At 38.0% G+C, this 13438-nt stretch overlaps 1 protein-coding gene across 1 annotated transcript; it reads left to right on the forward strand.

The window, feature by feature from the left end:
* The first annotated feature begins 5067 nt into the window (after positions 1–5067).
* On the forward strand, positions 5068–9174 carry cabp5b (calcium binding protein 5b). The gene is made up of 6 exons (XM_068337286.1): positions 5068–5245; positions 6145–6175; positions 6377–6520; positions 7401–7510; positions 7670–7817; positions 8294–9174. Exons 1-6 carry the CDS (start codon positions 5195–5197, stop codon positions 8320–8322), a joined length of 513 nt encoding a protein of 170 aa, XP_068193387.1. The 5' UTR covers positions 5068–5194; the 3' UTR covers positions 8323–9174.
* Positions 9175–13438: the final 4264 nt, after the last annotated feature.

Raw genomic sequence — 13438 nt, forward strand, 5'->3', positions numbered from 1 at the left:
CGTGGAGTTTGATGAAACCTGTCTGCCTCCAGTAACCAGTGCAGGTCCCTGACACAGTAATACACAGCTGAGCTTACATTGGTCAGTGTCAGATGTAAAATGTTTCTGTTCTTTGCTCTGGTGACTTCAATTCTTCCTTGCACACTGCTGGAACAATCTGTTGCACTTGTATCACTATATATATACACCCGATCCATTCTAGTCATTGTCCTGCAGTTTGTCTTTTCCAGTTCATATTGCAGCAGCTGAAAGTGAAGCAGATCCCCAGCGGAGAGACTGAGGGTCTCCCCAGGTTTTTCACGACTGAGCTGGATGGAAAAGACTCCATTCTCTGGCCTGTACAACCTGAGGAGATGACATGAGAGAGGAATCACAGGAGAAATCCAGACATCAGGGCAGTTTTGTAACATCAACCTTCATATAAATTGTCTGCAATGACATAAAATTCTATATATAACAGATAACAATACATAACAAAAGTCACATTAAAACAACTCTTTCAGTTGAAGTAACTTATAACAATACATTAGAAAATATGAAGACTAAAATTGTTCATGTTTGGTGTAAACATCTAGAAAAGAACAGTGTTGTTGGATTTTGTGCAGCTGCTAGGTCAACTCAGTTCATTGTGGATCCCGAGCACAATAATAAACAGCAGAATCTTCCATCTTCAGATTGTTCATCTGCAGATACACCTGCTGTCTGCTGTTGTCTCTGGAGCCAGTAAACCGGCCTTGGACTGACCGAGAGTAGAATTTTCGGTTATTGTTATTTTCAACCCAGGTAATCCACTCCAGTCCTTTTCCAGGAGCCTGTCTGACCCAAACCATATTGTAGCTGCTGAATGTGAACCCTGACGCTGTGCAGGTCAACCTGTGAGATTCTCCGGGTTTTTTTACCACTGGATCAGATTCTACTAGAGTCTGCCCATCAACACCTGTCAAGAGGAAACAAACATTCAGATCATTGAGATCATCTAAAATCATGACTAAAATTGGCATTCAGAATAGTTCTTTACCTGCCCAGCAGATCATTAAAACCAGCAATCCTGTCCTACAGCCCATCATGTTCAACTGTGTGTCCACTGTTGTCTGTCATCCTCTGTGCTGTCAGATAAGAGCTGGAAGACATCAGAAATTTGCATTAACTCCTCCTCACAAGAGTGAATCAAGTTCAACTGGACGTTCTTTCCACTGTGTTTGAGCATCACTTGTGAAAGTTACTGTTAAGATTGAACAGTGTCTCTTGTGTGATCTCTCCACAATAATGATTGTTATGTTGTTTGATCATTTTGCAAAGTGATTGTAAGTCAGTCTGAAGTTTGATATTCAAAATAAATTAATAAATTCAATTTCATTTTTTACTACTGCAGCATACTGAGCTAAGTTGACATGTGTATTGATTACGGATGTTTTCTCTTATTCTTTATGACTGTTCATGAAGCACAAGCAGATCAGAAAGCGTGTTATGTTTATGAGTATAGTCAGGAAATATTGTCTCCTGATGCACTTGTATTTTTCCAAACAACTATTACCATCAAATGACTTTTGGAAGAGCTCAAAAGATTTCAACTGTCTCTGGTTCATTTGGGAAAGTTGCAGAGAAACTACGACTCAAATGAAATAGAAAACTGTCTAACACTTACAGAGGTCAGTGCAAGCATTACTGTATTCCTGAATAACCTGTCTCAATAAACTCAGAACTCCAATTTAAGTTATGAAATGTAATTGATTTCTAGTTATTCATTAGTTAATGAGAATTGTATTTAAAAGTCATCCCTGGAAAGAATGACAGTTTCTTTTCCAACATTTTTCTTACTGTACTCAATTATGAGTCACTGAATGTGTAATGTTGTCTTCACTGCTGAGTGAGCCTCTAAAAAGTTTGTGTTAGTGTTAGATTTTGGTGAATTATTGTTCTTACTTGTCTAAGAGACAAAACAATAACATTCAAATGATCAGGTCTGCAACTCCTAATGTGAGTCCATATCAAAATGTGGAAAAAAATTAATGAATCCAACCTTAAATGCACTGCTGAAAAACAGGAAGTCATAAACCACTTCAGCTGTTTCTTATGTTGTGCATTAATTCCTTGTGGTGGCCAACTTGATATGTTCTGATGCCACCTGTTGGTATTTGCAAATGTTTTGTAGAATTTTTGTAAAGCCCATCTCTTTCCTGTAACCACTGTGCTTCTTTGGCACAATAATACACAGCGGAGTCCTCCGGCTTTAAGTTGGAAAGTTTTAGATATGTTGTGCTGCTGCTATCATCTCTACTGACTTCTAAACGCCCTTGTACTGTGCTGGCATACGTATTACTTCTGGCATTAGTGAAGCTTCTCCCGATCCATTCTAGTCCTTTTCCTGCAGGTTGTCTTATCCAGTGCATAACACAGCAGCTAAAAGTGAAGCCAGATCCCCTGCAGGAGAGACTGAGGGTCTCCCCTGGTTTTTTCAAAACTGAACCGGCAGGAATGGACTCCATCATCTGACCTGCACAACCTGATGAGATGATAGGAGAGACACAGAGTGAGACATATTGGAAGTTTTCTTCACTGACCGTTACTCAATGTTTCTATTAATGGTAAAAGTGCATGTAGCAGGAGATCTCACTGGGTAGAGTGAAAGCAGCTAGTAGAAGAATGAACGCATTAATCATCTTGAGACTGAAGATGTGACCTGTAAATGTCTACACAGAGTCAGAGAGCAGCGAGCACGACACAAATACTCTCTGCACAAACCAAAAATTTGCATCAGGATGTCATGGGAAGGCGGGGTGTGGCTCACACACAGCTACTTATCGCCAGGGTGTGGTTTGTCAAATAAAAAAAAAGGAGGTGGGGGGGTTGTAAGCAATGAACAGGCCTACTACTTTTTTAGGTTAATGGTAGGCCCTCTGAGCCTAAATTCCAAACAGTTTAACATTCATATTTAATAAAAACTTAAAACATTACATTTTCTCTGCTGGCTACAATGTATAAAATGATTATTAGGGTTCAAGGCTGTTGAGAGTCAGTCACATGAACATGGCAAGAGGATTTACTTTAACGTGAATGGTCTGTAAAAAACAACAGTAGCACCCCACAGATTAAGATTTCACATGTCATGTCAAGGCGGCACGGTGGCGCAGTGGGTAGTGCTGTCACCGCACAGCAAGGTAGTTCCCAATTCACGTCCCGCTCTGTGCAGAGTTTGCATGTTAATTCTCCCCGTGTCTGCGTGGGTTCTCTCCAGGTTCTCCGGCATCCTCCCACCTCCAAAAACACACACTTCAGGCAAATGTCATGTCAAAATAACTCAGAAAATATATGACAAAATGAACAGTTTGCACTGATGTTGGACTTCATGTGGCATTTTTTGTTTTCCTACAATAATGGAGGAGTTGTGAAATTAACCTAATTAATTTGATTTTCATTAGTTTGAAGTCTCATTTTACACTGAATTTTAATGGTTTAAAAGTTATAAGTGAAACATCCTCCACCAAAAGAATAATATTAAGTATGATTACAACTGAATTCTTTATTCATTCATTCATTCATTCATTCATTCATTCATTCATTCATTCAGTCAGTCAGTCAGTCAGTCAGTCAGTCATTCAGTCAGTCATGCATAAATTCTTCTCTTTATCCTTTTCTGCTTTTGCTGGAAATTACTGGAGACTATCCCAGCTGACTTGCGGGTGAGAGGGAAGGGACACTCAGAGAGTAACGCTGGTGCACTCCAGAGCCACATGACACACAACCACTCACTCTCATACTCACTCTCATACAACTGAATTATACTGACACTAAATACTGACCTTGACACATATGAGGTGACATTGTGTTTCTACTCAAGCAATCAAGTAACAGGAACACGAAGGCCGAGACCGACTACTGGGAACTTATTTTAAACTGGTAACATCAATGCTCCAAGAACAAATTTTAAATTCATGTAATCTGGCGCCTCCTGCTGGTGGGGGAAAAAACTTGATCTTTGAATTTCATTGGGTTTCAGGGCACTTCAGCAAGCTTTGTGTTTCTTGTTTCATACTTTCCTCCAAATACCTAAGTCTGGTATGGACCCTGTGGATGCACTATTTCTACTTGTCCAGCATTCCTCCCACTGTTGTCTACTTTGTGTTGGAGTTTTCCTTTTAGATGTCATCACTCACTCAATTAGAGCATCCAAGCATTTACATATGCTTGAGGATGAACATTGCAAACTCCATTTGCATCACATTGTTTCAAACTAAAGCCTGCAAAGAGAAAATGTAATTTTATGTGGAAACCTTTTTTCTGTCTGCAAATGAGGTCAAAAATACTTATAGATAAATAATATATGAGAAGTATCAGCAAGCATACTATTGTCAAATAAGTAGCATACGATCAATCCAGATTATTTACATACTGAAAATTCCCCCAGGTTTTTTTTTCTTGTCAAATCCGATTCATGCTCATTTATTTTATTCATGGGCCTCTCATGCAATGCAACAAACTAATCAGCTTTGAATGTCGTCATTGCATGCAGATTGAGAATATCTTCTTAAATTGCTCAAACCCAAAGCATGAAGGATTATGTAATGGGTTCACACATGATCTGTAATATTTATTAATAATAGTCAAAGTGCAGTTGACATTCATAAACATCATATATATAGTAATTGTTTGTTGATATGTGGCAGTAGCATAGAAAATGCACTGTATACAGTGTAATTCATTACTCTAATTGCAGACCTTTCCCCTCTTTGATTTTCCATCCGCAGATTTCGGGTTTGTGTCTTCTGGTGACAGTGGAGTGATTTATACAGTCAATCATTAATGAAACCAGACTGGAAGGAGCTGATAAAAAGCTAAACAAATAAAGAAAAATCACTCAACATGGTTTCCTTTGACAAAGACATAATTTTTGAAATCTAAAATGAAGAGATAGCTATCTGAAACAACAGTTTGGCTGTGCATATGAAAATATCTATATGCACAGAACTAAGCCTATCTTCTTTTTCTGAACTAAAGCTGCAGAGATAATCCATATGAAACCTCATCCCTCCTCTTTGACACACGCAGATCTCTACTGCTCACAGCTGAAGCACGTCCTTCTCAGGAAAAATAAAACTAAAATACACAATAATATACATTAAGTGATTTTTTTTTCTTCCTTTTTTAAAACTATTTTCACAAATACAAGTAAGCCCAGATCAGTCTGTCTGTCATAATGAGTTTTAAACAAGCGTGCATCTTTCTCAGAGGAGGAACCAGGAGACAAGTAAGTCAAAATGGTTTTATGGTTTTCAAAATATTTATCTTTGCTAAATTTTAATTAAAGTAATGTTGTGTATTTATTTATATTTAAATCTAATTTCTTAGCATATTAAAATTGTTTTTCTTTCATGTGGTGTACATTTAGGAAATAATAATGGTTTTCATATTTGGAGACGATATCGTTGTGAAACATCATGAGCTTTCCAGTAGAAAGTATGGACACCATGGATGACGTAGACATTAGAATCTCCAAGCTATATTCATTTGAATTGTTAAAATACATTGGGTTTTATGAACACATGCTCTTACTGAATACAAAACAGCACACAAATTATTAGGATGTAATATGTAATTATCAGGAATGAATTCTGTGTATAGCATAGCCAAAAGAAACATATACGTATTCAGAAATTGTATCTGGTGTTGATTATTTTACAAGGTGAAAAAAGCACATTTCCTACAATCCCACTGTTTAAGAAGTATTGGTACCTTTCATAATTTGTTTCAATTTATCATTTATTTAAGTCTTAAATTTAAGTCTTAAATCCATCTATATTTTTACCTGAACAAAAAAATAAAATGGACAAAAGGTTAGTTGCACATCCAAAATAAACAACTTAATATCAGTAGTTACAGTGAAAACAATAAGTAATGTGGTATATGTTTACAATCATGTCATTTACAAACATCATTTAATAAATAAACTAACTTATTCATTGTTTGGACTAATTCTAACTTGCAGAGATTTGTTTTTCATGTTCAACACGTATTTATGTTTGCATATGGAGCTTGTGAAGCTTAAATGAGGTCATTACGTAGGTTTATGACTGAAGCTGCACATTTTGCCATAGACCACGGTATAAAAATGTGTTAATGTCTGTATTCATGTCATATTACTTGCAGACAAGAACTCTAACACATGACGAAATTGAAGGTAACTGATATTAAATACTTGCAGATTTACTCATCACAGTACTGCTTTAAAGAGTATATTCTTCTACTTTTTTTATCATATTCCATTCTGATATGTGTGTGTACGTGCGTGCGTGCATGCGTGTGTGTGTGTGTGTGTGTGTGTGTGTGTGTGTGTGCGCACGTGTGTGTGTGTGTGTGTGTGTGTGTGTGTGTTCTCCAGAGTTGCGTGAAGCTTTTGTAGAGTTTGATAAAGACAAGGATGGTTTTATAACCTGTAAAGACTTGGGGAACCTGATGAGGACAATGGGATATATGCCGACTGAAATGGAGCTCATAGAACTGAGTCAAAACATCAACATGAATTGTGAGTATATGAAAAATATAAAAGACCAACAAAGATATTTCAACTCCATTCATTTTTTATTACAAACAATGATATGATGATGAAGCACAAAAAAATATCAAAATAAAATATGAAAAAATATGATAAATGCGATATGTAGTTTTTTTCACTCCTGCATTGGAGGTCTTTGAACGGGACCGATTATCCAGTTATTTAGTTGTTTGTTTGATTGTGTGGTTTTAAAAAAGTCCCTGAATGTGTGTGTATGTGTGGTGTGTGTGTGTGTGTGTGTGTGAGTGTGTGTGTGTGTTTGTGTGTGTGTGTGTGTGTGTGTGCGCGCGTGTGTGTGTGTGTGTGTGTGTGTGTGTGCGTTTCGTGCGTGCGTGCGTGTGTGTGCGTGTGTGTTGCATTACATGTTACAAAATACTGTATAATGCAAAATACCTAGAGATTCTGTCATTTTGAAAGTTTCAATTTGATTTCCATCTTTCAGGCAAATTCTTCTTTCAGGCATGTCTCCAGAGATGCAGATCATATTTTCGTTCAAGTAGCCTGACAAGCATTGTTAGTAAAAACCACATAATTATACTAGTGCTAGCTTGTTTTAGGTCAGTGGTTCACATGAAGCTGATCATTTGTGTCTTAGTCAACATTTATTTGTACGTTAGCCAACTGATTGTGAGCCCACGTGTTCACACTCATGACACCTGGACATCTAATGTTTTTTGGTGCCATTACATAAAACATAACAATAAAGAACAAGACAACAGCAAAGCCTTCTGATCAAGTTGTTTGGATTTCTCAATAGTGGCATTTAGTGTCCATAGTGTCTCAATAGCATTTAACTTTTAACATGTCTTTTAAGGTTACTGTTTGCTCAGAATTGTTTGTCTTATCACAGTGGGTGGACGGGTGGACTTTGAAGATTTTGTGGCACTAATGACTCCAAAACTTCTGGCTGAAACTGCAGGGATGATTGGCTTGAAAGAACTAAAAGATGCATTTAAAGAGGTTGGTTCAACAAACCTAATCTGTATTTTCTTGGGTCTTTGGCTACCAATAGTGGATATTGGATGAAAACTGCGTAAAAGATGAAATATTGTGATATTGTGATATGACGAAAATTCAAAAACTCCTAAAGCTTTGTATTTTTAATTTTTCCTTTGACAGTTTGATATTGATGGTGATGGCGCCATCACATCTGAAGAGCTGAGACATGCCATGATAAAGTTGTTAGGTGAACACACCAGTCAACATGAAATTGAAGCAGTTGTAAAAGAAGCTGACGACAACGGTGATGGGACTGTCGACTTTGAGGGTGAGAACCTTATTTAGTTTTTGTTATAACCAGCTGTCCAAATGTTAACATTGTTTCCTGCTGTGTGAGCTTCAGTTGAAGTATATCGAATTTATTCAGATTTTGTTGATGTTATTAAAACAACTGGATGCCGTGTTGAAAGAACTGATAAATAATTTCAGATAAAACATGTGAATGTACAGCAGGTATACAGCTATAGGTCCTGTACTTAAGCAATGAGTTATGATCATGACTTAATCTGTGCTTTTGCTTTTATGAGGCCTCATGATGTCTGCCCCATAAAACTCTAACAGAAATTGTTGAAAGTTGAAATTGTTGAATTTTTTAAAATATATTTTATTCATTCAATGCAGTATCTGAATTATTTTGTCAAATATTTGTCAAACATATTTATAATTGTTGCCTAAAAAGAGTTGTTCTCAGTATTTTATACATGTCTAAATTTATTGAATCAATAATTTGTCCCTTTTTTACAGAGTTTGTGAAAATGATGTCACAGAAATGAAGATAATAAATAAACAGAATTCTAATTGAATTCTACACAGATCATCACCTATTCTTTTGACTACCTCTACCTTCTATCACTTAACTGGGATTAATTAAAAAGTGTTCAAATTTGAATTGTAACTCTAGACAGCAACGTGTTCATGTTTTTGGAGCTCTGTTGAAAAAATTGGAATCATTTGTTGCCACTTAGACCCAGAACTGAATTAAATTAAAGTAATTTTGTTGTTAATGACTGTCCAAAGGAATTTAGCTGACATCCTTAAAATGGAATGACAACCTGGTCACATTTGGAACAGGGCTCTTTTAATTTAAGCCAATTGTATTGAGTTACACATGGGCTAAGTAACAAGAAGTTACAAGTCTTTTTTTTCATCCTCAGGCTGTAAAACTATATGAACTGGTTAACTTTGAAATGAATTGTTAAAACAACACAAAGAAATTATTATTTTTAAACATATACAGAGATCACTGACTTAGCACTCATAGTGAAGGATCCCCTACTTTAGACAAGCAAGGATTTCTATACAGTACTGTCAATTTAAGATGGGTGTATCAGAAGGGCATACTGGGCATGGACCTTGACAGTAGCCTCTCCAGGATATAGCTCCTCATTTGCTGCAGGGGGTGACTGCAACACATTGTATGTGACCAAGTGGACCTATCAATCTGCTGAGTCATCTCTACTGAAATCAGCCCAACCTTTAATATGACTGTAGCCATGACCCTGTCATAAATATCATTTGTCCTACAGAGTGGCAGGTGGAGAATAGGATCTCAGCTGGGCTGAGAACCGCCCACTGCCACTTTTTCACCTACTGTTGACATCACGTCAATAGGCTGGCCACCATATTCTTTCATTTTTGACAATCATGCTTTGCCTTCTAAATTCTGATTTTTGCATATAAGCATTCTTGCAACTCAAAGATAAAATAAAATAAATTAAAAAATTACTGTATTTCTCAAATATTTGTGATTTGTCTACAGTATTTGTACAATGCATGTAATATCTGATCACCTCCAGTTGATGCAGCAGAGGTGACACAGATGTGAAGAGAAAGCATCTTGTAGAAAGACATTGTGTGCAGTTTGTGAAGTCATACTGGCCATGGATTTTTTTTAATTTTATTACAGTGGTATTGTGCTTTAAAAGATCAGAACAGAATAAGAACTGAAAGTTCAACAGTCTTGTGATTGCAGTGCTCAGGCAGTCCTTCAGTACCATGTGAGGTATACCACTCAGACCTGATGCAGGCACTGTTCTTGCCTTCAACACACTTCTTGGACTTCCGGCTTGTTCACTGGTCAAAGTCAAAGTCAACTTTATTGTCAAATTTACTATACTGTATATGCACGACATACCGCACAGATAAAATTGCAGTTCTCTTGGACCCACGGTGCAACAGGCAGTACAACACAGGCAGTAAAGCAGGCGATACAGCATAGGCAGTACAACAGGCAGTGCAACATGGTGTTTCTCGGGTGACACTTGTCTGCTAACTTTTAAGTTCAGTCTTTCCAATTCACCCTGCAGTGTTTCAGTAAACTTGATTATTGTTTCTGATGCTCTTCGGTTCGCCATTTCTAAGAACCCTAGATTCAGGCTTCACGGGTCATTTCCTTGAAGCTGCCATCTTTAACTGCTTTTTGCCTCATCTAAGATCTCTAAGTAGGGTCCTTCCTTCCTGCCTTCCTTCTTTCTTTCATTCCTTCCTTCCTTTCTTTCTTTCTTTCTTTCTTATTTCCATCCTTCACTCTTTCCAGGTACTTTGAGTGAGTCACCTTTGTGTTGAAATGTGAATTTTGATTTTTCCTGTTTGCTGCTTATTGTGAGTGCAATGACTGAGTTTGCTCGTTCCATGCAGCTTTAATAGTGCCATGAGTCATTTGGCACTAATCTTACTCATCCAGACTTTCCTGATTAATTTGTATTTTTTGTCTTGGTCAGAAGGTGATGTCAGAGTTTGTCAAACAATGCAACCGTAAAGTATTTACTCTCAGATATGTTGGCAAATAACTTCAAGCTGTTTGCTGCTGTTCCATTACCTTAGCAAGGTTCTCTGCGACCATCCCAAACCTGTTGTTTCACTCTCCATACTTATTATTTCAGTGATGTGAGCATTATCCACAATAACTGTGCAGAGAGTAAATTTTCAAAATTATTGCATTATAATGAAATAGTCACAGTACATGTCTCAATAAAGTAATTTGTCAGCCAGTACCACTACAGACATTTCTCACACTGGTATCTTCAACATCCTGTGTTGAATAATCAGTTCCCGAGACACTGCATTCTTTACAGCTTTTGAAAAGGGGGAAATAAGCTTTTAAAAGCTTCATTTTGGGTTAGTCCATCGGTCTGTCAGTGTGTCCTTGTATTCAAAAAGGATACTAATGGATACTGTTACAGGTTAGTGTGCATGGTTAGTTTTGTTAAGTTTGCATGCCAGAACTACTGCTTTCTATCAGGTGTGGGGTGTGGGTGTCCTTTTTACAAATATTAAAATTTTGCTTGTGTGTATGTACATTTCTGTTGTATAGACAAAAAAACAGAAGGACAAATCAAAGCTTCAAACTATATGTTTACTGAAAGTGCTTTTTCACTACAAATGTGATCTAGTATTCATGGGATATGCATACTGGTATAGTCTAATGTTTGTCTAATGTCTAATATTTACCTATATTCATATACATAGCCTACATGCAGTAGTATAATACTTTTTATATCAATTAGATTAACCTAAATCTCATCAGAAATGACTGATATTATTTCTGAATGGCAAGCTGCCAGCACTAATAATAATAACAGATTTATTTTCCAACCACTTTGTCCATTTTGGCATCTTTTATTGAAAATAATCTCTCTAAGGTAGTTAATGCTGTTGCATAACAGAGCCAAACATCAAAACTGTTGACTGTGACAATAGCTATCTTCAATCTGTTTTTGGAGTCCCTGATTTAAAATCAAGACCGTCAGAGTGAATCAGTGAAAAAATGGAAAAATGTGCGATGCGTGTGTGTGTGTGTGTGTGTGTGTGTGTGTGTGTGTGTGTGTGTGTGTGTGTGTGTGTGTGTGCGCGTGTGTGTGTGTGTGTGTGTGTGTGTGTGTGTGTGTGTGTGTGTGTGTGTGTGTGTGTGTGTGTGTGTGTGAATCAATGTAGTTTTTGTTGGTAATGCAAAGTACTGTCAAAAGCCATCAGTGCTATGAAAACATTGGAATGTCATGGCAAGGTGCACAACCTCGGATTGTGAAAGATATAAAGCAAATTTAAGCTGATTTATTTTCCTGTCAGTTGACTGTCATACAAACTCGATATTTAGATCTTTAAATAATTTTCTTGTGTATTTCACTGCTCTCCACTTAATCCCACACAACTCATTGAATAAATGATAAGTATTTAGCAATTCATATATCATGAAACAACATACACACAACTACATATAAACAATCTCAGGAATAATCTGTCTCTCTGGGGTGGATTAGTTCAGTCTCTTTAATCCTCATCATGGGACCCTTAGATGAACAGATGGCAGATAAGACAAAATCACCACTCTAATTCTCATCTAGCAACTGAAAAAGTAACCAAAAAAAGCTCAATGGGAGTGCAATGCACATAGATGTGGTTTCAAAATCATATTTTAGTTTGTCACAAAGCCAAATACAATCACTGGAAAAAATATTTGCTTAATCCAGAGATTTAATACAATTGTTTATATATAATTACCATTTAACAAATTAGTCAATTGGAAGAGACCAAAAAAACAGCGCTGTGATTCACACATATTGTATCAACAAAATATACACTAATTATTCTTTCATTATATGCAGTATTGGTATTTATTTACTCCTCCGAGAGCTGCCACCTTATCGTGGTGGGGGAGTTTGAGTACCCGAATGATCCCAGGAGCTATGTTGCCGGGGGCTTTACGCTCCTGCTAGGGTCTCTCTGGTCCTGGGTGACGGGCCAGACAAAGAGCAGCACAAAAACCCCTGGAGGACGTTGAGTTACAGTGGACCATGTTCTCCACCTCCATTGTCAAAGCGGCTGCTCGGAGCTGTGGTCGCAAGGTCTCTGGTGCCTGTCGCAGCAGTCAACCCCGAACCCGGTGGTGGACACCGGAAGCAAGGGATGCCGTCAAACTGCAGAAGTCCTATCAAGTCTTTTTGAATTGTAGGACTCCGGAGGCAGCTGACGGTTACAGGCAGGCAAGGCGTACTGCGGCTAGAGTAGTCACGGAGGAGTTCAAAGAGGCCATGGAGGAAGACTATCGGTCAGTTTCAAAGAAATTCTGGCAAACCATTCGACGCCTAAGGAGGGGAAAACGGTGCACAGCCAACACTGTTTACAGTAGAGGCGAAGAGCTGCTGACCTCGACTGAGGATATTGTCGGGCGGTGGAAAGAATACTTCGAGGATCTCCTCAATCCCGCTGCCATGTCTTACACAGAGGAAGCATGAGGCGGAGGTCTTAGGGGTGGACTTGTCCATCACCAAGGCTGAAGTCACCGAGTTGGTTGCCAAACTCCTTGGTGGCAAAGCACCGGGGGTGGATGACATAAGCCCTGAGTACCTCAAGTCTCTGGATGTGCAGGGACTGTCATGGTTGACACGTGTCTGTAACATCGCATGGCAGTCAGGGACAGTACCTCTGGAATGGCAGACCGGCTCTTTTCAAAAAGGGGGACCGGAGGGTGTGTTCCAACATAGATCACACTCCTCAGCCTCCCGGGGAAAGTCTATTCTAGGGTACTGGAGAGGAGGATCAGACCATTGGAATGCCTCGGACTCCCCCCGGAGGAGCTGTCTGGGGAGAGGAAAGTATGGGCATCCCTGCTGAGACTGTTACCCCCGCGACCCGGCCCCGGATAAGTGGTTGGTGATGGATGGATGGATGGTATTTATTTATTTATTTATACATTATATGTTGTTATTTATTATATAAACTGATAGAAAGAATTTTAGGGATAATAATAAAGGAAAAAGAAAAAAGATTCTGCAAAAACTTTTCATAAGTTTGAATTCATTTTGGAACCCAAAAATCAATAAAAATTTGTATTTGATTTTCATGTGTTCACAGTTTATTGGTTGAACTGTAGGCATTCTAGCAACATTTCAA

The sequence above is a fragment of the Antennarius striatus genome, chromosome 16 (assembly GCF_040054535.1).
Source record: "Antennarius striatus isolate MH-2024 chromosome 16, ASM4005453v1, whole genome shotgun sequence".
Lineage (NCBI taxonomy): Eukaryota > Metazoa > Chordata > Actinopteri > Lophiiformes > Antennariidae > Antennarius > Antennarius striatus.